The following is a 23,472-nucleotide window of genomic DNA, read 5'->3' as shown; positions in this document are numbered from 1 at the left end:
CCCAAGGTCATTCTGTTGCCAGAGTTAAAAAGCTGAGCATTTACATGTGTTCCTGAGAATATCTTTCACATTTTCTACTTTTAGAGGAATCTTAAGTGAAATGTTTACATTCCATACCTAAGCAGTGTTTGTCCATATTATGAATATAATTTGGAGTTAGCTAATAAGCAGTTAAATACAGAATGAGGCACATTCTGCTTTGACATTTTATCAGGACTTATAAGAATAGAATTATGGATGACTTTCTCTGTCTAGAAACACAAGATGTGACCTTTTTCCTCTTTATTTGACACAGGAAACTAAAATCGACTGCGTCAGGGTAGCCACAAAAGGTATGTTTGTATTATGTCATGTATTCTGTATTTCAGCCTGTTGACAGTCCCCTGACATGATGTTTGAAAACTTCCAGAAGTGTTTATATTGCTAAAACAGATCACAAAACATATTATAGACTTTTCATAGAATCATTTGCATCCTTACCTGGGATTTAAGAAATTTGTTTGTTTGTTTGTTTTTAATCATAAATATATTAATTACTTTTGGTTGTCTGCTTGAACACAGGGCTTTTAAAATATATTCTGTGGGTTTTTATATGATCTCACAATAAAGATTTTGAATATATATATATATAGTAGAGTTGTGAAATGGCCAGTTGCAGAGTACCTACTAGCTGCCTATATATCCCCTTATTTATAAGCAATTACCTTAACTTAATTACTGTATAAAAAAGAAGTGGAGAAATCATGTTCTTCATTTTAATGAGACATATCAGCTATATTTACTTGACTGTCAGTACATGATAGTAGCATTTGTGAGATAAATATGTATAAGTGGGACAGTACTGGCTGTAGGTTTTGTCTCCAGACAGGGAAAGATAAATACATTGTTGATCTATTTATCTTTGGGGGCTAGATTTATCTGTGATATCTTTGTAGTGTCACCTTTTTAGTACCTTTAGCTGGTGGCAGCTTAAAGGGCTGAAAATGAAGTGATAAAATAGTATAACTTACTTGGAAATTGTAGTAGAGGAACAGGAAAGAACATGCTGCTGTGAGTAGGAACAGGTAATACCACCTGGCAGTTTGGGCACCTGGCAAGAGCATGAAACAAAAACTGCTTCATCCCTATACTGCTGCACCTTGCAGGACATCATGCTTGTCACAGTGACTATCCCTGATGGAACTGGTTCCACCATGATTTCTTTTACAATGTAGACATCACAATTCCATCACCACCTCCAAGTGTAAATGGGGTGGATATGAATGTCATTGCTTAAAGTAACAGAAATGTTAGCATAAAATTTCCCCTATTGAAAGTTTGGATACTCCCTAATGTGACAAATACATTTTTATGCCTTTTCAAACTGATTCCTGGCTTCTATTCTTTTCCAAACCAAGGGAAGTAGTTGTCATTTTAATTTACTAACTGACTGCTTACTCATCCATAGAAATCTTCCAAATATCTGAACTCAACCCAAATATAATACGGATGAGAGATTAATTCCAGAGACAAGTGAAATTCTGTATTGTTTTCAAGTAGCTTCAGAGATACCAGGAGTGAACTACATTACATCAGAAATCATAAAAGATTATTAGATGAATGGATTTTAAATTTCTTGAAGATTTGTATGCCTGCTCACTAATGGATATTCAACTATTTAAATTACTTGACTGAAAGTTTTTACTCTATCATTTGAGAAGCGAGGGCAACTTTGTGGATTGGAATAGCTCCCATAGCAACAAGATACTTTGAGCTAACCCATTTGGCAATGGAGATGTGAGAAATGCAGCTTTTTTAAAAAAAAATCTGCCTATGTTACTGTTTTGAAAGCATGCTTCAGATTTTTTCATAATAAAATAATGTTAGAAGTTGTTGTGAGGGTTTTTTGAGACCAGAGGTATCCCTGATGGTATTTATAGTCTCTGGTGCAAAATTTTCTGGGGGGCTACTGATTTCCATGATTTTAAACTGAATGCTTGTATTATATTGTTAATCTGTTAATTAAAAAAAATTAGGTGGAGACCATGACATATCTTAATACGGTATTAAAAGTAGCTGTCTGCACAGATGTTTTCCCTTTGGACCTAACAGAGGTGCTTAAAGGAAAAGCAGAATTCTGTCCCCTCTCTGGGCCTCCCACATTTGGGTTAGAAAAAAAAACAGCAAAAACGTTCTGTGTCCGTAGATCAGAAATCACCATATACCTGCACTGGGACCAGACATAAAATTGTGCTCTCCCATTCTCCTCTCCTGTTCAATCCCTGCAAACAGCTCAGTGCAACTCAGTACATTCACATAGTAGCTCAGTAAGCAGTGGCTGCTCTGACCATTGCAATCTGTCAGATTTCTTAGACTTGCACCATTTTCCACTGAGCTTCTAGACTACAGTGTAGTTGCTAGACAGTAAGCTACTTAAGCTCTGTGTGCTTGTTATGTCCATCTATTTATGTGCTCTGGTACTCCTGACAAATAAGATTGGGAATGCTCTCCAGTACTACATCTAATTTCACATACTAGTAAGATTCCTGAAATATTTGTAGTTTGGGCTTCTCTTATCTTCAGAAGTTCAAGTTTGGTGATTTTTAAAGCTAGAGGAAGTGCTTTAGGCCACTCATGCATAAAACTGGTGCGGTATTCTTTTGAATTACTGTCTGGTCCTGAAAATACCTACAGCCTTGTGTAGGCCATTGAAATCCGTAGACGTACTCTAGATTTTACTATGTGTGTGAGCAACCATATGCTTTCACAGAATATTCTGAATTACAAGGGGTAATCGAATCCAGCTCTTAAGTGAGTGTGGTCCATACAGGGATTGAAACCACAACCTTGGTGTTGTTAGCACCATGCTCTCACCAGCAAGGCCCTAATCAAGTCAGTTATGCACCTAATTTTGCACACAGAGAATAATTTCATTGATTACTTCACAACTATTCTGTCTTAAAGTAGACATATAAGTATTTTACTGGATGAAGGGCCGTGCCATTCCTAGGATCAGGAGCCCTTCTTAGGATCAAGGTCACTCAAGGCAACTTCCAAGCTGCTCCATTGAGCCAGCTGAGATTGGCCAAGCCACCCCACTGTGGTTAGCCTGTTTGAAATATGCCCTGAGGACCAGTGAGGGGATTCAGAACATGTCACAAGCAGAGCTATGTCACTTGCCAGTTAAATTCTCTTTAATGATCTCACCTCCAGATAATAAAGTTCTTGGTGCCTTCAAGACCTTCTTAAGATCGTTGAGGGTTGATTTGATCACTGTCATGCAGTGCTCATTCCATGGCCCACCATACACTCTTAAAATTTTTGTTAAAATAAAGATCTGTAACTGTAATATAAGCAAAATGTTCGTGTCCCAGATCCAGCAGAACTGTTCTGTACCTTGAGTACACTTTTCCCTCCCGCTGATGTCAGGAAAATAATGCATGTGTTTTACTGTCAGGCATGTGCTCAGCTGGCAGACACTAAACCTTGTAGCTGTATCAGAGACCAAGTGCACCAGATAGCTTATTATCATATTGACAGGTTTCCTGTTAGAAGAGTGCAGCCTGTCTCCAGAAAAGTGCAGCCTAATTCTACTGGGTCAAATGCATGTCTGAGGTCAGCAGCTATATAATACTTCCTCATTCCATCAAGTATATTTTAAACAACCTCAGTTTGTACCCTGTTAAAAAATGATCTTGTTTTATGGCCATTACATTTTTGCAAACAAAACCTCTGTTAAATGTGTTATTTTAGAGATCATATAAAAATCCTGATTGCAGTGATTTCAAGTATGAATTAGGATGAGAATGTTTGATTTTGTAGAGCTGAAAATTCTCCTTCTGCTTCTGATGAAGTCAGAGGAAGCCTTTGCCACTGCAGTTGTTGGTAGAAGGATCATACAGCACATTATTATGATGTGGAGTCTCCTGATCTCAGTTTTCTATAGAGAAGGACTTCTGGGACTTCTGGGACTATTTGGTGTATATACAAAGGGGGAGACTGCAGGGTTTCATCTCCCATTATTTTTGACAAGATAATTAAACAAACAAACAAACAAAAAACAGGAATAGCTTTTTGTACCGGTGGTAATAAAGGTTGTCATATATTGCTTGAAATATGGCTTTCATATTCCTACTCTTTCTTCAAGCTAAATGACTGTAAAATCTCAACAGACTAAGTTGAAAACATTCCAGAACTCCTCCAAGTTTATTATTATCAACTTTGTGGTGGTTTGTGATTTATATTGACTGTATTTCCTGGTATGACTTACAATACTGTCTGGATAGAAACATCTTGATTATCTCCTAAGAATGCAGTTCTCAAGAGGGAGGCATCATTGTTCTAATTTTGCAATATTGGAAGGCTTTCATTAATTATGAGAGAGAAAAGGATATTATAATATTTTAAATCCAATAGCAACAGTACTCTAGAAGCTACTATCAACACTGCATTTCAGTGTTGCAGAGGGATATTTCAAAATATTATGCAGCAGCAATTTTGAGTTTAATTGTCTGCAGATGGTAGATGATCTATTTTTCTCTCTCGCTGCCACATTTCTAATAGCACCCAGGCTGTTCTATGTAAATGAGTGATCTTTCATATAATTTTGTCCTTAATTTTCCAATATTTTTTCTTTGCATCATTCTCCAGCTGCATCATGTTGGATCTGACCTTTTAATTTTTTTTTATATTCCTTAATATATATGTATCACAGCGTGCTTAACCATTTAGAGGCAATCATAGAACTGCTGGAAAACAAAGAAATAACAGATTTTATTAATGTGAGCCATGGTAATAGTTGTCTGTAGCAGACAGTGGTTGTTACAGCTTTGTCAGAAAAGTCTGGATATTTCAGAGGACAAACAAGTCAGGGTTTTCAGCTTTTTCTTATGAACTTGAAACTCAGACCTGGGACAGTTACACACATGCCTAATAAAAGGCGTGCCACCTCTCAGCTGTCATTCTCTGTATGCTGAATATTCAGTATATGTGTAGTGTGAACATTTTTAGGACAGTGACCCAAATGGGTACAGGAAAAATTAATCTTAACTAGCTCAAAAATGCTTTACATAAAAATCACCTTGAAAAAATTGTAGGAAAAATGTAGTATTACAGAATAAGAAAACAAAAATGAAACTAGCTCATATTACTTGAAGAAGTTCTTATTAGAGTAATCTGAATAATCAGTTTGTTTTTACTTAGAAAGCTTAGTGCTGTGACAAGTGGAGCCAAAGAGTCTCCAGTTTCCTCAAATGCAGTAAATAATGTGCTTTGAGACTTTCCCTGAACGAAAGTCACCTGTGACAGCTTATTAATTTGCCGAATAACCACACTAACAGCTGAAGATGAAAAGGAATTTGTGGGAGTTTTTTGGTTTTTATTTGTTAAGTTCAGACAATAAATGACTGACCAAGATTCTTCTTGCTGGCGTAGCTTCAGTCTGGCTTTTTTTTCCCTCATGCATGCTGACCTGGAACTCTTCCTTTGCCTTAGCTGCGATAATCGTGACTCAGCTTACAACACCATACATTCGCATCGCCCCTGCTGCAGGCGACGACCAACTAACAGGTCAGATGTTCAAGTACAGACAAGTCATCGTGCCCATTCTGTCTCTTTTTCTTTGGCTCCTTTTCCTTGACAGTTTCTTCTTCTCTGCTCATGATCAGTTTATTTCTGTTCATAATTTCTTCCTCAGCTCTGTTAAATTCTCTGGTGTGCTTGGCACCAGAACTTGCACACACGTCCCTGTACATACGATTCCACTGCATGTGCCCATTGTGTGTGTGACCTGTGGAATGTTCCTTCAAGCCTGACGTTATAAAGAGATCCCATCCTGCTCCATCCATAAATTAAATGAAAGTTTGAATATAGATATGTATCTGTGTACCTGTTTGTTTTTTTCTCTGTTATTAGATCAAGACACTAGAATTTCTAAATAATTTAGAAATTATTAGACTCTTAGGCTCAAGAGTCGCATGTACAAGTTAGGACAAAGATCTAGTGTTAGTGGGTTCAGGTTTTTTTTCTGTGTAATGGTAGGAAGATCATGTTTTCTGGCAAAATTTCAATATAAAAGAAATTAAAATAAAAAAATAAAATAGATTCCTCTGCATTATGTCATACACGAGTTCTAGGATTAAAATAAAACAAGCTAGCATGTGACATATGAGAATAAGCAAGACTTAAGGATTTAAAATCTAATTGGCAAAGTAAACTCACTAGTCAAGTGGAGCAATCACTGGGCTGTATGTGGCTTGAAGGATGGCTCAGAGTATGCCAGAAAACCTCTATGAACCTGAGGTAATGATTGATTTTGTCGCACAAAAAAAACATGCCTAGAAGCTTTCAGGTATTTGCGAACATTTTTCTTTTCAAATGGAACCAAAGCGCATTAAAAACTCTAGAAACTGAAGTAATGAAACATGTAATAGGGGAAGTAAACTTAGTCTATCAGCTTTTAGTGTAGGATAAAATCGTTGCCTTTATGAAGAACACTGTCATAGTTCCTTGGGAAAGGACATTGTTACCATGTTGCTACCAGGGTGTTCAAGAGAGGAGTTCAGATGTCTGGTGTCTGGATACTGCTGCAGTCAATAAGAGGCAATTAAATGATTCCACTCAAGATAAGAAGATTAGTGACGTGTCTGCTGTAGCTTTTAATTCTGGGGTATGTGTTATAATAACAAAGCTGAGTGATCCATAACGCCCAAGTGACCTTGTCAGTCAAGACAAAATTGCTGCATGTATAGTTTTATTTTGTAATAACGTATGAACTAACCAGAATAACATACTTATACAGTGCCATTAAGTAGCTTGTTCTTGTTACTGCTGCTTGGCACAAGTGTCTGCATACATTTTTATACCTCAGTTATTTTTTTACTTGACAATTCAAATAAAGCATTGAAGAGGCTGGATCTCTTCCATATCCTTGAACTTCAACAAGTTTTGATTTCTTCATCACAGGGTTCAAATAAGTGTCTACATTTTTCCATGTGGAGATTGAAATGTTCTCCTTTTTTATTATTATTTGTTTCAATGCAAAACTGGGTAGCTATAGGTAACACGGGGGAAGTGCCTGTTCCACAGGAAGGAGATGGCTACAGTACTTAACAGTGAGAGAAAAGAGATACGGCTACCATAGGATAACTGGCAAAGTATTTATTTCATTGCTTTGTCCTTGGTGGCATTGGCAGTCTGTGGGTGTCTGTCAGATCTGTGAATTTTGTTTCCTTTTTCTTGAAAAGAAAATAAAAATGTTCTACCAGAATCTTAATTTGTAGTGAAAAAGAAAGTATCAAATTATACCTGCCAACAGCATCTATAGTTATCTATGAAATGTATTAGAAAGCCTTTGAAATATCCTTATCATCTTCCCAACCCCATCTCATGATTGAAAGACTGTGCTCAAAAGGAAAGAAATATCTTCCTCCTCGTTTGCCACAACTGCAATAATGAGCAAAGAAACCTCACCCCGCCCACATGGTTGTCCCATGACAGCAACAAAACTCCTGTTTTTCTAGGGAGACATCCTGTCTAGGGGTCCTTAAGGCAGGCTTTTCAACTTCAGGGCAGTAGAGCAGTATTGGGATCTGCAGCAACCATGAGAAGCACAAAGGTATTCTTAAAAGAGGTTTACAGAAACTGGACCACACATGAGGGAGCTGGGAGTGATACACATTGTCCCCACATTTTTCTCCTGTAAATTTCAAGACTGTGGAAAGGATTTACTCGCAAAAGGATTTGTTTATGTGAAAGAATAGGGCTGTTTCTAACTGCAGTTACCACAAGCCCTACAGCTGTAACTGTTAAATGTCACTTAGCATTTTCTGTTCAGTGCTTTCTCCTCACTTCTTTGCTCAGAATCAAAGTAAATGAGATCAAGAAATTACTTTCAACTTTTAGCATTTGAGGAGATACATAAGCAGCAGATGGAAGGTCAAGCAAGGCATTTTTGGGTTTCTTTACACTGCAAGTTGATGCTTCTTGCATAATGAAAATTTAAAATCTTGGCTGCATTTCTGAATATTGTTACCAAATTTGAAAGGTCTTCCTCTTCACAAATACCATGATAATACAGCTCAGCTTTAAAGCCAGTTCTACTTGCACTCATTCCTCTATCCTCGTCATCAACTCATCTTGCCTATTACTGGTGCAGTTTACAAACAATGCATTATTAATTTCTCTTTGTCCTTCCTTTCTCCTTCCTTTTTCACATGAAAATAACTGGTCTTCCATTTATAGGATTACTGGCTAGTTGCCCTAAATGTCTTGAGAGCCACTCCAGGTTGCCTTTGCAGCCTGTAGCAAAGAGAACTTTTCCTTGCAGTTCCACTTAAATACCTACAGTGTATTTGTCCTTGAGTTATAGCATAAGATAACTTACTGTAAAAGCAACTGTGTGATTTTCACTCTTAGAAACCAAAACAGGGAAATTAGTATTTTTAGTCAGTACATTATTATCAGTGATCCAATTACTTAGTAGCCAAGGAATTCAGATTTGGGGGATGGTGTTTAGCTTTCTGTGTTACCTTAGAAAAAGTAACTAACTTGAAATCCACTCAGTTGACCCTGTCCTTCTTCTGACATGGAGAATATTTAACTATCTTACACCTGTCTAGGAGGAAAAACCATTATGCATGCATAGTAGTACTCATGATACTGTTTCCATGTTTTCATAACAAATACAGCTTAAATAATGTAGAATGTTATCAGAAAACTTATCACATACAAATGTGACTGTGTGACCTGAACTTCAAAGTTGAATAACGAATCCATCTTTCTGAGAAAGACTGAAATCATTTGCAGTTTGTTTCAGTATTTCGTAAGAGACACTTTATCTAATAGGTTTAAATAGGCCGTATTTGGTATTCACTTGGCCCTCATATATTTTGTTCATAGCATTCTGATAAAATATCATGCTTGGAATCATGATTAGGGTGTTCATTCTGTCAGGCACTTTGTTAATTGTTGAAATATGTCTGAGCTACTTGTATTTAAATTAAAGTATTTCCATTTGTGATTTAGTGGAGCAGCCACTACTTCACTGGATATTATTATTAAGACTGATTTCCATAGAACGCCCTTTTTACGACCCATTGTTAATTACACATCCAGCTGCAAGAGAGAGCTCTGTATTGCACATTCTTCACACATTAAATTCTTGGTGCAAATCAAATGCAGCAAGATCTGTCAGGAGTTTTATAAAGTAAGTGGTACTTAACAATTGGGAAGATTTTTATTTTTTTTAAGATGGGGCAAAAGCTTAAAACTTATTTTTTTTTTATCCTGCAGACCTTAAGGTCTAGATGATCACCATATTTTATAAAGAAGTTAAAAGCAGTCATAAAATACACCCAGTTGGTTTCTCCTCCCTTATGAAATTACCACCATAATAAAATATGCCCATTTCTTAAGATGTGCATTCACTGCATAGTAAGATTTATTGTTGTGTTCTGGGTTACATTCTGTTTTCAGCCATTCCACTGTAAAAGTGAAAAAACTAAACTGAAATCTTTGATTGATTAAATTGCAGCTTCATGGAATTTTTTTATGTCAAGGGATTTACTCCAGTTTTGTACTGCATTACTGAAAACAGTGTTTTTATTAACATGAAAACCAACAGCATAAATTTGAGGAGTGTTTTGCTATTTACCTCAATTGTTTTGCTTTACAGTGCATCGTATAACAACGTATGCTGGGCAGACATTCACATTCATGTTTTCTCCATCCTAAACTATGTAACATTGATTTAGATGTATTCTTGACGTGCTAAAACTTGAAGTGCTGTTTTGGGCAATGTAGAACCCACTATTTCCTAGTTGAGACAATTTCCTAGGTGTGTCTGTAATATAAACCCTACATGCAGACATATCTGTCTGCAGGCTCAGTACACTATTTTAGAAGTTTATTCTTGCCTTGATACTTCCGAACAACATTTGCATTAGTTGGAGTTGTGGATAGTTATCCAGGGGAGAATAAGAATCTGTGTGCTGTAATGTCAAAGCCATATTGCAGTGCTGTTGCAAGGTCAAATGAGAAGGAAAGCAGAATGAGAATGGATCTGACTCTCCAAAGGGAAATTCTAAACCTGTTTTTATGTGATGGGCCCAACGATTGTTGTACCAGTTGTTCTAGGATTCTGGTCCTCTTGCTCAGTTGAGCAGAATGCAAAACAAGGAAATGTTCCTACTTTCTGCTGCACTGGCTGAATGCATTTCAATGGGCTGGAGTGTCACTTGTGATTTATTGCCCATTTTTGTTCTTTTATGTGTTATATTTGTCATTTTTGCAATGTCAGTTTCGTCTATAAAACAGTAAAGTTACAAGAAAATGTTAAGAGGATACAGCAGTACCATGGGAGCTGCTGTTTCCTTTTCTCCCTTTTATTTCCCGTCGTACATTACAGAGTCAAATGTCAGGTTTTCTGTAAGACAGTGCAGCCAAAGCGTCTATGCTTTTAAGCATAAGTACATTTTCCACAGAGCAACTGAAGAAGAGCTAAAGTTAACCAGTAAGACGAAGAGGACCTAAAAAGAATGCTAATGACATTTCACAAATGGTGAAATAACCCATAATACAAATACAAGCCTTTGCCATCTGTACACAATAAAGAGCCCAATTAATTAGAAGTCAGTTATCAGTGTGATTGTATTAGTTATATTAAGAACTCCACTTAATGTTTTAAAATAATAGATCCTTTAACACTCTTTGGAAATGGGACCCTTCCAGCTGCCCTATGTAAGTAAGAGAATAGGGAGGATAAGCTGCAGAGGATCATATCAGCAGATTTGCTCTGGCCATTGATGCTTTTGGTTGGCCAAGGGGGTGTGGGTTCTTCAGCTGTCCTGGTGCTGCATTGCCAGAGCCAGCGTGTTACAGACCTGGGACAGGAACAGCTGGAGATGGTTCCATGAACCAGAAGAAAGTATCAACCTTTCCCTACCCTTTAGGAAAGACAAGTAGCCTAATAAGGTATGTTTTGCACTGTAGAAGCAGTTTGTCTTTTATTCAGAGGAGCTAAAAAGTTGGTTGTCCCAGAATTACTAGTCAGTCATTGCAGGAGCTGTGTTACATCCCCCAAGTACAAAACCAGTCTGGAAGTTTGAATATTCCAATACATACCTGAAAGAAAAATATGATTCTAAGTGTCTAATATCTTCTTCATAAAGAGAGCCATCCAAATTTAATGTAAGCCATTGAAGAAGGGTCTTTTTGGTTCATTCTAGCTTGAAAAATAATCTGTTCTCTTAGTAATGTGTCATCTTCATGTCAGGGTATCTGTGGCGCTGCTTGAGGTTGGGCTGGAAGGAGAGGGAACTTTTCTGAATTTCATTAAAGAGAATGGAAGCACAAAACCCAGTCATGAAAGTAGTGATGTGAATGAAATGACCAGGATAAAGTCTTAACAAACTTAAAGAATCTCTGCCATCTGTTTAGTGCTAGTACTGGTCAGTACCACACCTGCTTCAAAATATTTCAACATCAGCAATGTACAGAGAAGCAGAAAACCTAAAACAGCGCAAAAATACCAGTAGGCAATTTTTAAAGCATAGCTGTCATATAGTGTGTTATTTCATTTCTGTATATTAAAAAATATGCCTCAGATTTTTATATTTGGAACACAACATGTTTTGTATGTCCCACAATGAAAAATTAAGGAGAGACAAGAGAAAACAAAGAAACTCCAAGATAAAAGTAGTAACTAAAAAAAACCCTGTGAATTTAAGTTTCCTGTCTGTAGTTTTTCACTGTATTCATAAAATGCTAAGCAATTTGGATTTTAAGTTGAGATAAAATGCGGGACCAGTTGTGGCTAAAATAATCTGTAGTTCTTGAAATCTGAAAATCTGGTGTTTGTACCACTGGAGAGTTTGACAAATGTTTAAGGCAGTGTTACATGGATTGCTTCTGTTTTAATGTATAGACAAGCATTTAGATGTGTTACAGTTAAACAGAGTAGTGCAGCAAAGAAGAAAGTAATACTGTCAACTTTAACCAAAAGTGACAGAGCATACTATCTTGGGCAAAATAATGTTTCAGTAATTCACTCAGTTTAGTTTCCTTGAAATAACTTAAATCTTAATAAGTATCTAAGCTACATTTGTCTGCTTGGAGTAACAGTTCAACACCATGCAAGCATAACTAGTTATTGACAGGTTTTTAACACCTTCTTCAGACAATATATTGAAAATGTTCTTTCCTGCAGTAATGGGAGTTTGGCTGCAAGAACCAAATGATTTTAGAGCTCTGAGAAAGGCACTATCTGTGCATTTTCAAGTCTTCATTTTTCAAAAATTTTGAATTTTTATTTCCTTCCCTTCATCTGATTTTGTCAGTGCTGAGCACTTAGAAGTTTTTGTGTACACAGAAAATTCTCATGCAAATGAAAATTGAGTCACAGTTTTCCATAAAAGTGAACAGAAGTTGGTGTCTTGCATAGGTTTAAGGTTCTGTTTAAACTTTTGAGTTCACATTGGATGCACAAAGTGAAACAGAGGAAAAATAGTAAATTCTAATTGGTCAGAAGCAAACAAAGTATTCTATAAACTTCTATGAAGCAAAATAGTTGCACTTTTCAGTATGCTATAATTGGACTGCTTCTGGTTATGAGTAAATGTGTCAATAATTAAAAGTGAAAAGAGATGATGATAAAAGTTACTGTTCAAGGCATTCTTAATCAAACAAGACAGGTGGAAATTTTCCTTTAACCCCTAAAACTTCCAGGAAATAAATGGAAAACAAAATGTAAATCAGTGATAACTATTCGGAGGAGGCCTAGTCTCTTCTTGTCCCTGTACTAGAATATTGGTGCATTCAACATTGTTTCTGTCTGGAATGAGAGGTTTTTTATTGGCAATACTATAAACATTTCTGAAATATGAACAAAAGAATTACTACACTGTATTGTCACAAAGATAGAATTAGAATTCTGTGGAATTATATCTCCTTTGTTGTGCTGATTCTCCTTTCCAGTTCCTCTAGCTGACCTTCCTGCCCCAAAACGGTGTTGACTCTGAAATGCTTTAAAAGAAAAAAAGTTTTGAGTCTTTTTTCCTACTTCTTATAAATTAATCACGAATGTATTTTCCTGTTTCTTCATGCATCATTAAATGTGTAATTCCATTTATTTGTTAGTAGAATGAACTATGTTTTGCTTTCTTCCAAGAAAGTACGCAGGTAGTGAATAATGAGAAATAAATTCCAAGTGTGATTGTTTTTGAAGGATTTCTGAGGAATCCTTCATAAAGATTGCAATGTGAAGGGAGGTTGGTAGTGGAAGTCACCAGGAATGTCAGCCTCATCTGCGATCTAGTGGCAGCACAGGCCAAAACATCCATGGGTTTTTAGACCTCCCACAGGGACAGAGGTCTATGCTGCATTACCCCTGCCCCTCCTCCTCCTAAAGGCAAAGTAATCAAGCTTTCACTGGCTTTCCATTTGGAATTGCTCATTAGTGTTCCTCTGCTTAAGTCCTTGGCTGACAGCAAGATCAGAAGATGATGCCTCACTCTACTACTTTTTACACATAGCTTCAGGTTGCTTCGTTCCCATGCTGAATGTGATCCCTTACATGCAGGGACGGAAAATAAAACAGATGTGTTCCTCCAGGCCAAAAGCAACTAGATTTGTAGCTGTTTCACCCTGAATAGGTCAGCTCAAGAAACATTACTGAGATCTGATTTCACATCTTCCCTGCTTGCTGGAAGACAGTTGAGTACTAGAAAACCACATTTTATCTCCCCTGAAGAGGGCAGAGTCCTCTTCAGTCTTCAAATCCACACCTTTCCTGCTTCTAGAAAACAGATGAATTAAGTTTTCAGTGGTGTCTGATATTTCATGCCATGTCTCAGTATACTTTCAGGAGTAGATCTAATGTTGAAAGCATGGGAGTCAACAAGAAGTCTCCTTCAGCAACAGGTGGAAGTCAAATACCCTTAGTGGGGCTGATGATAAATTGTCCACTTCTTCTATAGGGATGCTCTGAAAGTGGTGCTGACTTGCTTAGAAAATGTATTAGGTATGGACAAGATCAATCCAGACAGTCTGCTTTCATTTCCTTAGAGCTAATTTGAGAGAGTTACTCTTCTACCCTGAGTACTGTTGGTTTGAGGTCTTGTAGAGAACCATAAAATCAAATGTTTTCGGTCTAAAGGCTACCCTTGTTTTACATTGTGTACCTCTATGACTTCTTCTTCACAGAAGTCAGGGCTATAAGAAGCACCTGGATTTCCAATGGCTGCAAGTGGGACCTCTTTCACAGAGCATCAGCTGGGAACAAGCCTTAGATTCAAAGTACTGGGACACCTGCAGTTTCAGACTTTGTTGATGCTTCTTTTCTCAGACCTCCTCATCCTTAATCAGTATGAGACCTACATACATGCAGTTAATTTGATGCAAGTATATTCTCATTACTCCTCAGTCAAACTTGATTAGAAATGTGTGTCTCATCATATTGGCCATTTTTTGTGTTAGTGTAGTCGGAGAGTAGTTGGTAAAGAAGCCCAGTTTCATCTTTCCACAGAAGTCCGGAGGATTTCAACTTTTATTTTGGTGACAGAGTCTGTTTTCAGATATGCTGCCATGGCTTTTCCATTTGTTGGCATAGAGGACTGTGATGTGCATCATCGTGGCTGCTTCTTTGGCCACACATAGTGAGTAGTTATATATATGTAGCCATCATTTTTATTTCCCAAGATATACTAAAGTGCATAGGAGTATCCTTTAGGGCCACTTGAAAGCTTAAAGTTCCAGAGACTTTATTTTTTTTTTCCTTAGTAAATTATTTTTTTCCAAGAAGGAGATACACTGTGGCTGTATATTTGAGACTTGTTAATAATTTCTGTTTATGATACAGCAGTTGAGTGTCTTTTAAACATCCCTTAATGATCTCAGTGCTATTAAAGTGTAAGGGCTTACACTTTTTTCCAGAATGAATGAGGACTTCCACCTCCTTGGGTGCCCACTAGAGAGGAAAATTTTTATGAATTTTAATTATTTAAATTTCTTTGCTTAAAAGAAAAAGGCAAAGAAGAGCTAGCAGAAAGGATGGTGGCTTTGTTTAAAGGAGAAGTGAGCTGTTTATCAACACTTGCTTGCTTGTTTTAAGTCTTTTAAAAAAAAAACAAACACAGTCTCCAGAAAAAAATCCAGTCTAAATAGTATGTATTAAAATCCTGTTAAAAATATATTGTGATGAGACCAAAAGTCAAACTGGGAACTTCATTTGTTTTAGGCTTGTTTTGTAAAGGATGTTATTACTCCTGAAAATACAGATGTTTAACCAAAGAAGTCTTTTCTGCTCATGTGCACCAACATGAATCATCCACCAGTGAGAGGCAACGTTCATGTGATATTCAGTTAAATGACTTGTATTCATCAGTGAAGTTGTTCTTTGTATGTCTTTTCATGCAGTTCTTTGTCACTTATATTTACATTTTCCTAAAGTGTATCACAAACAATATTAATAATTCATAACTATTGCTACACAGTAGAGCCTTATTTCGATACTCCCTCCTTACCACAGGCCTTCTAACAAGTCTGTTTTTTTCCTGTATTTAAAAATACACCAAGTAAAAAATACACCAAATCAGCATCGTTCTCCTAGGGAAATAGAGAAAACTTTTTCTGAGGAAAGAGGATCTGTACACAGCAATATGTATTGTGATGATGATCATAAATTGCAAAGAAAATACTCTCCTGCTAAAATGTAAGTGCTGCTTGCCCTCTTTCCCAGACTTCAAAAAGTAGAGTGGTGAGCACATCATAGGAGGGAAAATCAGACTAAGTTGATTTCAACACTTAAACTACTCCTGTGCTTAGCAAAACAGAAGGAAAACAATCTCTGTCACGTAGAAAAAGCATGAGCATTTCCAAGAGAAACCAGGAACAGAAAGGAAAAATATTGTAAAAAGAGACCTTACTCTTGCAACCTTTCCAAAAACTAATATATTCAAGACATGGGCTAGAGAGAGAAAACTGAAAAAATGCTGACCAAAACCACCTTCTGGCACGAAGTGTACCTTGCCCAACAACACCTCATAACTTCTACCATATGGACAAAAACCTGCAGTTTTGAAAGAGAACGAGGAGCACTGATTGGAAAGCTAAAAAAAGTGGATGGCAAAGGAGAACTCTCTCCTAACTGGAGTTCTACCAGGAGTAATAAAACAAAGACTGTTAGCAGAATACATTCTGGCTGGCAGATGAGGACTGAAAGCCAGTCACTTAGAGTATAAACAGAAGAGCCAGGGTGGTAATTCATTTCATCTACAGATCTGTATGTGTTTTGGGTCTTCTCCAAGACACGCTGAAATCCTGGCATCTGGAATGGACTTGAAACTCGCAGAAAAGCATGTTGGACTGGCTTGTCTCTCACAGCATCGGTAATGCTGCTGCTACAGTTTTATAAATAAGGGTACCATCTTTTGCAGCCATGGGTGAGATGAGGGGAGAACTGCTCTTTCTGGAGGAAACAGGACATTTTGCGCTGCTCCTCTGTTGTGGTGTGTTTCGCAGTTTGTGGTACAGGATTCTGTTTTCTGTTGGTCATTTGACATTTTTAAGGACCTACCTATGTGATGCACCTTTTTTCATACCAGGACAGACATATCAGCATTCTTTCTTACTTTGTCATACTGCCTTTTATCTCAGCCCTTTACTTATGGCAATTTGGTTTTTCCTACCTTTATGTTAATGAACCTTTATGTTGCTTCCTTGAAACACCAACATCATCAATTAAAATATTTGTAAGTCACTCATATCATTCCTGAAGATCTGTTTCTACTGTGGTACTAACTGGAAATGCTGAGTTAAAGAGCAGGAAGGATAGGACTTTGCTATTGCAGATGCATCTTCTTAGGGGTTTTTGCCTTCCCCTGTGGTTGCTACACCAGCCTATTACAGCCTAGCTCAGCCAGTGCTTTTAGTGGCAAAGATTACTTAGCTGTGTGCCTGCTCTGTTCTTAGCACAGTGGGGCTCCCAGTCTGATTTACAGCTTCCAGCTTCAACTATCACAGAAATAATAGGGAGTAATAATGATAGTAGCCTCTGTAATTCATGTTGTCCTTGGAGAGTGTGGGCAGAGTCTTTAAAGCCAAGTTCTCTGATCTTTTCAGTTTTCTCACTCTGTGGCAGGGACAATAGGATCCTAGTGATGGGTGTTCCAAGGCAGCATCATACCTCTCTGCCTCTCTTCTGCCTTGTACCATTTTGCATGATTTCTGCCACCTAATCACAGTGCAACTGTCACACAGGGGTATAATGTTTCATTTTCCTGACTCACTCTCTGAAATAACTCAAAAGTAGGTGCTGAGATGTGATAGTTGAATCTTACCACCTGCATAAAAAAATCGCAGGGTAGTTACTAATTCAAAAGTTGGTTTCAAGTTTGACTGGAAAATAGGATGATCTGAACTAACTGTATTACTACCTTAAAGCCTTGTAAGGTTAGCCATTACATCTGTCACTGAAACACCTATGGATAAAATGTAGGTGGAAAGGCTTGCAAGTGTCTTACCAAACAAGTACCTTTGAGAGTGTAAAGCTGAAGAAAGGAAGTTCAAAAGGCAGGAACTACAGTCAGCCTTGAAGGGGAGAAATAAAACTAAATTGGTCTAGTTAATTAATGGAAGGGATTATTTTTTTACTCAAATAGAAAAAGAAACATCTGGATTTTTTAAAGGCTGCTTTAGAGAAAATAACCTTTAGCTAGATTTTACTAGTAACTGCTTAAATCTTACCCCTGTCTTTGTAAGTATAACCAGCAGCACCTAGACTTCAGAGCCAGGATTATTTTATTGGATATCCTATTCTGTAAAATGGTCAGTCATTTCTAAGTACATTTTTGGGGGGAAAGATATATTGAAAAGCAAGTCCAATCTTTGTTCATTTACAAAGAGAGAAGGAGAAATAGTTTATTCAGTTTGGTAGAGGTCCGTTTCTTTTACTGGAAAACGTTTTCATTTTTTCTTGAAAATCAAGATAGTCCTTGCCTCAGAGTTAAAGGAATGATTATTTTGCCCACATAATTCATTCACCATAGCTTTCATTCTAGTGAAAAGTAGTTCTGCTGCGATCTTTTCTATCCTTAACCTACCTGCAAGAGATTATTCTTTAGGAAGTTTTGAGGTTGATGATTACATGATATTTGTGCCTTCTGAGTGAGAAAGGAAAGGGAAATTTTCCACCAAAGGAAGTGGCAGAACTAAAAATTCTTCAAAGAGAGAGGAGGAATTTTTTTACCCAGTCTTCTAACTCGTTGTGTGGAAATAGAAATAAAGCTGCACAAAATCATTTAAGAATTCAAACTCTGGCAGACACTAATGTAGCAACTAGAATATAATCCAGCTCTCATTCTGAAGAGGAAGTAAGATGCCATGAACTGGCAGAGTAATGACTAAACTTAGAGTAGATTCCAATATTCAGAAAAAGTTAATGGAACAGGTCTGAGGGTCTGAGAGTAGAAAATAAGTGAAATATTATCTTTGGATGTTTCATTGGTACTACTTAAAAATATTATTACTGGAGCTTGCAAAGTATGGAACAAAATGGGATACGTGAGGAAAAGTCTTAAGTCAGGCTGGCTGAATGCCATTCTTTCTAAGTGAAGGAAAAGAAACATATTTCACATTTTAAATGCTACTGTTGTGAGATCCACAAAGAATGGAAAATCAGTCAGTAAAAGGGAAATTGTAGTTGCTGAGATTAACTAGAAAAGTAAATATCTAAGGGTATGGACCCAAGCAACGTTACTGTCTTCCACTGTATTCAGCACAGGAAGCCTGGGGAAATACTTTGCTGGGTTTTGCATCACCTTAGGGTTTATCTTAAAGTGTATCTCTGTTTTTCACTTCTGGCAGGAAGCACTCTAGTTTGTTTTCATCAAGTAGAGACTGTCCAAAGTCAGCACCTTAATCTTTTTTAAACTGGCAGGAAACATCTCCTTTCATTTTCTAAGCAGCTCCCTTGAGCTATCCTGCACTCACTGCTCTTTAGTGACCTATTGTCTTTCTAGAGTACCACAGTGTATATGTCAGTTCAGCCTTGATTCTTGTAGCTCCCCTAGCCCAGACAATCTCAGAAAACAGAATTGAGGTTTTTTATGCAAGGCTTGGAGTCAGTTGTCTGTATGCAAGGGTAGAATCAAAATCTTAAAAGTAAAACAAAGAAAAAAAGCCAAGTAAGTCATTAGGTCCAGTGTTGTGAGGAAAATGCAGTGGGCATAGCTCAGTTGTTGGCATCAGCTTAATGACCTGTTTTCATAAAATACAGATACTTTACTGGAGGCACAGAATATGTCTTGTACCTATATATTCCTAAAGGCTCCAGGGTGATCAAGGATATTAAAAACTACTGTGTCAGACAAAGAGGTTGAAACAACAGTAATAAAATAAAGAAATAAACCACCAAGACCAGATCATCATGATAAAATAGTGTGTCTGTAACACTGTTTCTGTAATGAAAGATTACATTTCACTCCAATATTTTTAGCATCTGTCAGTACAGCAGAGTAAAAGAGAAATCAAAACACCTCTTTGTTTTTTTAGGCTTGCAATAGTACTTTTCCACATCTCTATTGAAAACATACAAACAAAACCAAATGCACAAATGGACATTGCAGTTTATCATGAGGCAAAATGAACTTCAGAACTACTGCCCTGAGTTGCCTTGCTCCCCTTGGGCACAGCTCACCCTTCTCTCCATGGTGCCAGTGCAATTGCCTGTGTGGATATGGGTTAAAAGTCAGCTAAGAATTTATTATGAGGTGGGAGGCAAATATCATTCAATCAACATCTACCTATCAAACAGAAACATGGGAGAAGTGATGCTGCTTGTCAAAGCTAATGCACATCAATATTTAATATTAAATGCTGTATGGTATGTTTATTAAATGCACAGAAGAGTCAAGGTTAGGGCAGCAGCTCTTGATTACAATGCTAAATGGTACAAGTTAGCAGAATTCACATAGATCTGTGAAGAATTTCAGTAGGACAAAAGCAAACTGAAGGAAGAGGGAGTACCAACTCAAATTTCAGTCTTGATAAATGCTAAAATGTAAATTTGAATGGCTTTTAACTTGTAAAGGGTTCAAAGCTGAGCACTGCACTGAAGAAAGGGATGCAAGTTTCACTGTAAACAATACACTCTAAAAAAAAAATCAGTGCCCATCTGATGCTGAAATAAAACTAAACAGAATGCTAAGGGTACGAAGAGTGGATTAGAACACAGCAATTTTCTAAAATCTGGTTGTAAAAAAACCTGAGTCATGTTAAATGAATAAGCAGCATTAAATAAAATGCGTAAAGGTAATCCCAAATTTCTGGTACTAAAAGACTCAAAGAATGTTCAAAATAGATGAAAGTTCTTTTCATTTACCCAAATAGATTTTGGAAACCACTAAGAACTATAGTGGAGTAACATTTTGTCAGGAAATAAATAAGCTGCTGAATGGAAATAAAGGAGAATTGAGGTAATGCCAATATTATTTTAAAATAATTAATGGTAGGGGTTTTAAAAAGGCTTGTTAAGCATCATGCTTCCAGTTTAAGACAACCTCTGTTATGAGTAAGGCTGAGTCCATCACTGTGAGAAGTGGTATCCTATTTTTAGCTCAGCATTACAATTCTTTTCATAGACAATCTGAGATGATTCCTCAATTGGATAATCAATAAATGATCCAATATGGGAGTTTGAGTGTCCCCATGTTAGGCTCTGTGCTAGTTCCTGTGTAGGCTTTCTTTGGAGATTTTGCATTAGTGGTAGATTCGCCAGCTTATTCAGTATTTTCCCAACAGGATAATGCTTTGTGTGATGGAAGGCATTTAATGAAATCTGTGCTCCATCATATGCAGAAAACATGTGTTTTGAATACAGTTTTGATATTATCTCCTCTGCATAGTGTAAGAGTAGCTGGTTCCACTAACCTGAGCACCATGAGCTGCTAAAGAGAGACACAGCACTGAGACTGAACACATTGAATAGTACCATGAATGGTTGCCTTTACCTAATTTCACCATTTAGCACTCATATTCCCAAAACTAACACTGGAAGCCTTAACAAAAGGAATGAAACCATTTTTAGCAGGTCATTACTGGTGAGTATTCCAGTTGGCTGGGGTGGGCTGAAGGAGATAATGAAGAAAAGGCTTTGGAAGGAACCAGTCTTAGAAGCTGCATCTGAAAAGATACTATTTGCTATTGACTTAGCATTCTTTCTTTCTTGGGTTTTAGATTTAAAAGAGAGCTTTGGAGACCTTCATATGTCTTACCATTTGCATCATACTTGATTCACTGCTTCCTGTTGGACAAGTTCAGCTCAACAGCTGCTTTTTGCATGAACATGCTCTAGATGTCTTCTGAATATCTACTGCAGTTTTGAGTGCTGTGAAGAGTACAGCAATACAGCATTTTTAAGAAATTATTTGTATATGATACAGGAAAATAAAAATATAAGTGTTTATTCATACAAAGTATGAATCATCTTTTATTCATACAAAGTAAGGATTTTACCAATTTGGGAAAGAGTGTGTGTATTTCTATCAAACTTAATATTCTTATGGGACTGGGCACAGGGACAGCAAGCACATCATCTTCTCTGATTTAGCACTCATGTAAAGTACTCTGGCCAGAATTTTCCAAAGAACCTGGTTCCTGCAGTTAGCTCTTGATATGTTTTGATTAATGGTCATCACCTTTCCTGGCAGGTTTTTCTGGCATTCCTCTTGGCAAGGAGTTTTGAAGATGTAAGCCAAAAGTGTAACTGTGGGCACTCAGAAGTACTCTTCCTCTTAGAATATCCTGGTTAAAATTGAGAAGAAACATTGGAAATGTGTTCATTCTACTTTTCAGAAAAATAGCTCTTCGTGTAAATTGGCCATTAATTTGCTTCCTTTCCAGAAAGAGAAAGTGAAGAAACAAGTAAAATATAGTTGATGCTGTCAGAATCCTCTCTGAATCCCAATTGGTGATACAAAAATGTGGTCTTAAAAGATTACACTTCATTTAGGCTTTACTCTTCCTTCTCCCTTCCCAAAAAAGCTATAGCAGGGAAGCAATCCATAAATCCCTGTGTCCACTTTATGGCATGGTGCCTCAAATTATGAATTCTGGCACGTTTTGATTAAAAAGAAAAATGGAAGTCCATAAAAAAATAAAATCAGCTTAGTGAATTGAATATTGCTTCCTTACCGTTTTTCATCCTGAACTCATTTAGTAGGGGAAATGGATATTTCATCAGACATGGATTTGACGTTCCATCACATTATACAGTAAACAGTACAAACGATGTTATTTTTTTTTTAAATGGAGAAGCTGGAGGAGCTAAGACAGTAGCTGCTGTAAGGCACTGGTTATCTCATTTAAACAGATATTAAATGTAGGTGCCAGTGGTGTGATCATCAGCTGCTTCCCACTTTGTGAATAAATTGCTTAGAAGGAGTCTTTTTTCCTACCAGATGTGACCTAGATTTAGATTTCCAAAGGCAAAAAAAAAAGCGCCTATTGTGTAAAGAAACAATTGTGGGTAAAATGCATGGTAAATGAGCTTATCTCACTTTTCCAGGTGTTTAAGCTAATATGTTATGGAATTACAGCTTCATTTATGAAAAATAATTGAAGAAAATGTTCCAGCAAATCAAATTTGAATAAAGGTTTGGTATAGTTATTGTGTTGTTAGCAAGTTTCTAAATGGAAGAAAGAAAAGGGAGCCAGCACAGATAATAAAAATATAGAAATTTGTGAATCTGTGAAGAGGCTCCTATAAAGGGTCAGGGCTGGCAGTGGTATCCCAGCTGTATTGTGGTCCTGCAGAGTGTCTTGGAACAATATAAAGAATTATACTCCCAACAATGCATATGAAAGCAGGATTTTTTTCTTAAAAGACCAAGCATCTGTTGGCCCTGGATAAGATCAATGATATTATTAGTTTCAGTGTATATACATCAAAGGAATAACACCTTTATTCTTTTTCTCATTCCTCTTTTTCTTTTATCAATTCCATAGGGGCTGCCACTCGGAAACCGGACCCGGAGCCTGAGAAGCAGACAGACCATACTGTTAAAATTGCTGGAGTCATTGCAGGCATCTTGCTGTTTGTCATTATATTTTTGGGGGTCGTGCTGGTAATGAAGAAAAGGTGAGCAATTAGAGGATGTTTTCTCTGTCCATGTTCATATTCCATCAACTATGGCGGTACTCAGTTTGATATTGGTGAAATTGTCCAGCCACCTTCGTACCCACAGAGAATTAATGTGTGTGTCTTTGTTTTATATATAACAACCTGAGGTTAATGATTCTAGCACTTCTTACATCAGTGCTGCATGTTGGACTCTATAATAGGAAAGCATCTTGTCCTGTGTGAGTCTCTATCCTATTCAACAGATCAGCTGGAAACTAGATGTAGTTTCATTCTTGCATGTAAAAGAAATCCTTAGTGAAAGAGGAACTAGAGCTACGGTAATTTGTGCTAAGGATGAGGTCTGTATTATTCTGTATAAA

The 23,472-nt window shown here is 37.1% G+C and overlaps 1 protein-coding gene across 1 annotated transcript in view; it reads left to right on the top strand.

Moving 5' to 3' along the window:
- The window catches only part of PTPRM (protein tyrosine phosphatase receptor type M), a 434,879-nt gene that overhangs the window by 262,071 nt on the left and 149,336 nt on the right, over positions 1 to 23,472 (top strand). The window contains exons 13-15 of the mRNA XM_062500964.1: positions 296 to 332; positions 5,473 to 5,547; positions 22,978 to 23,110. Of these exons, the coding sequence (XP_062356948.1) occupies positions 296 to 332; positions 5,473 to 5,547; positions 22,978 to 23,110 (245 nt within the window). The remainder of the gene's footprint in view (positions 1 to 295; positions 333 to 5,472; positions 5,548 to 22,977; positions 23,111 to 23,472) is intronic.

This window comes from Cinclus cinclus, chromosome 1, assembly GCF_963662255.1.
Source record: "Cinclus cinclus chromosome 1, bCinCin1.1, whole genome shotgun sequence".
NCBI lineage: Eukaryota > Metazoa > Chordata > Aves > Passeriformes > Cinclidae > Cinclus > Cinclus cinclus.
Note: the sequence above shows the minus strand (reverse complement) of the source record. Positions and strands in the feature narration are given on the sequence as shown.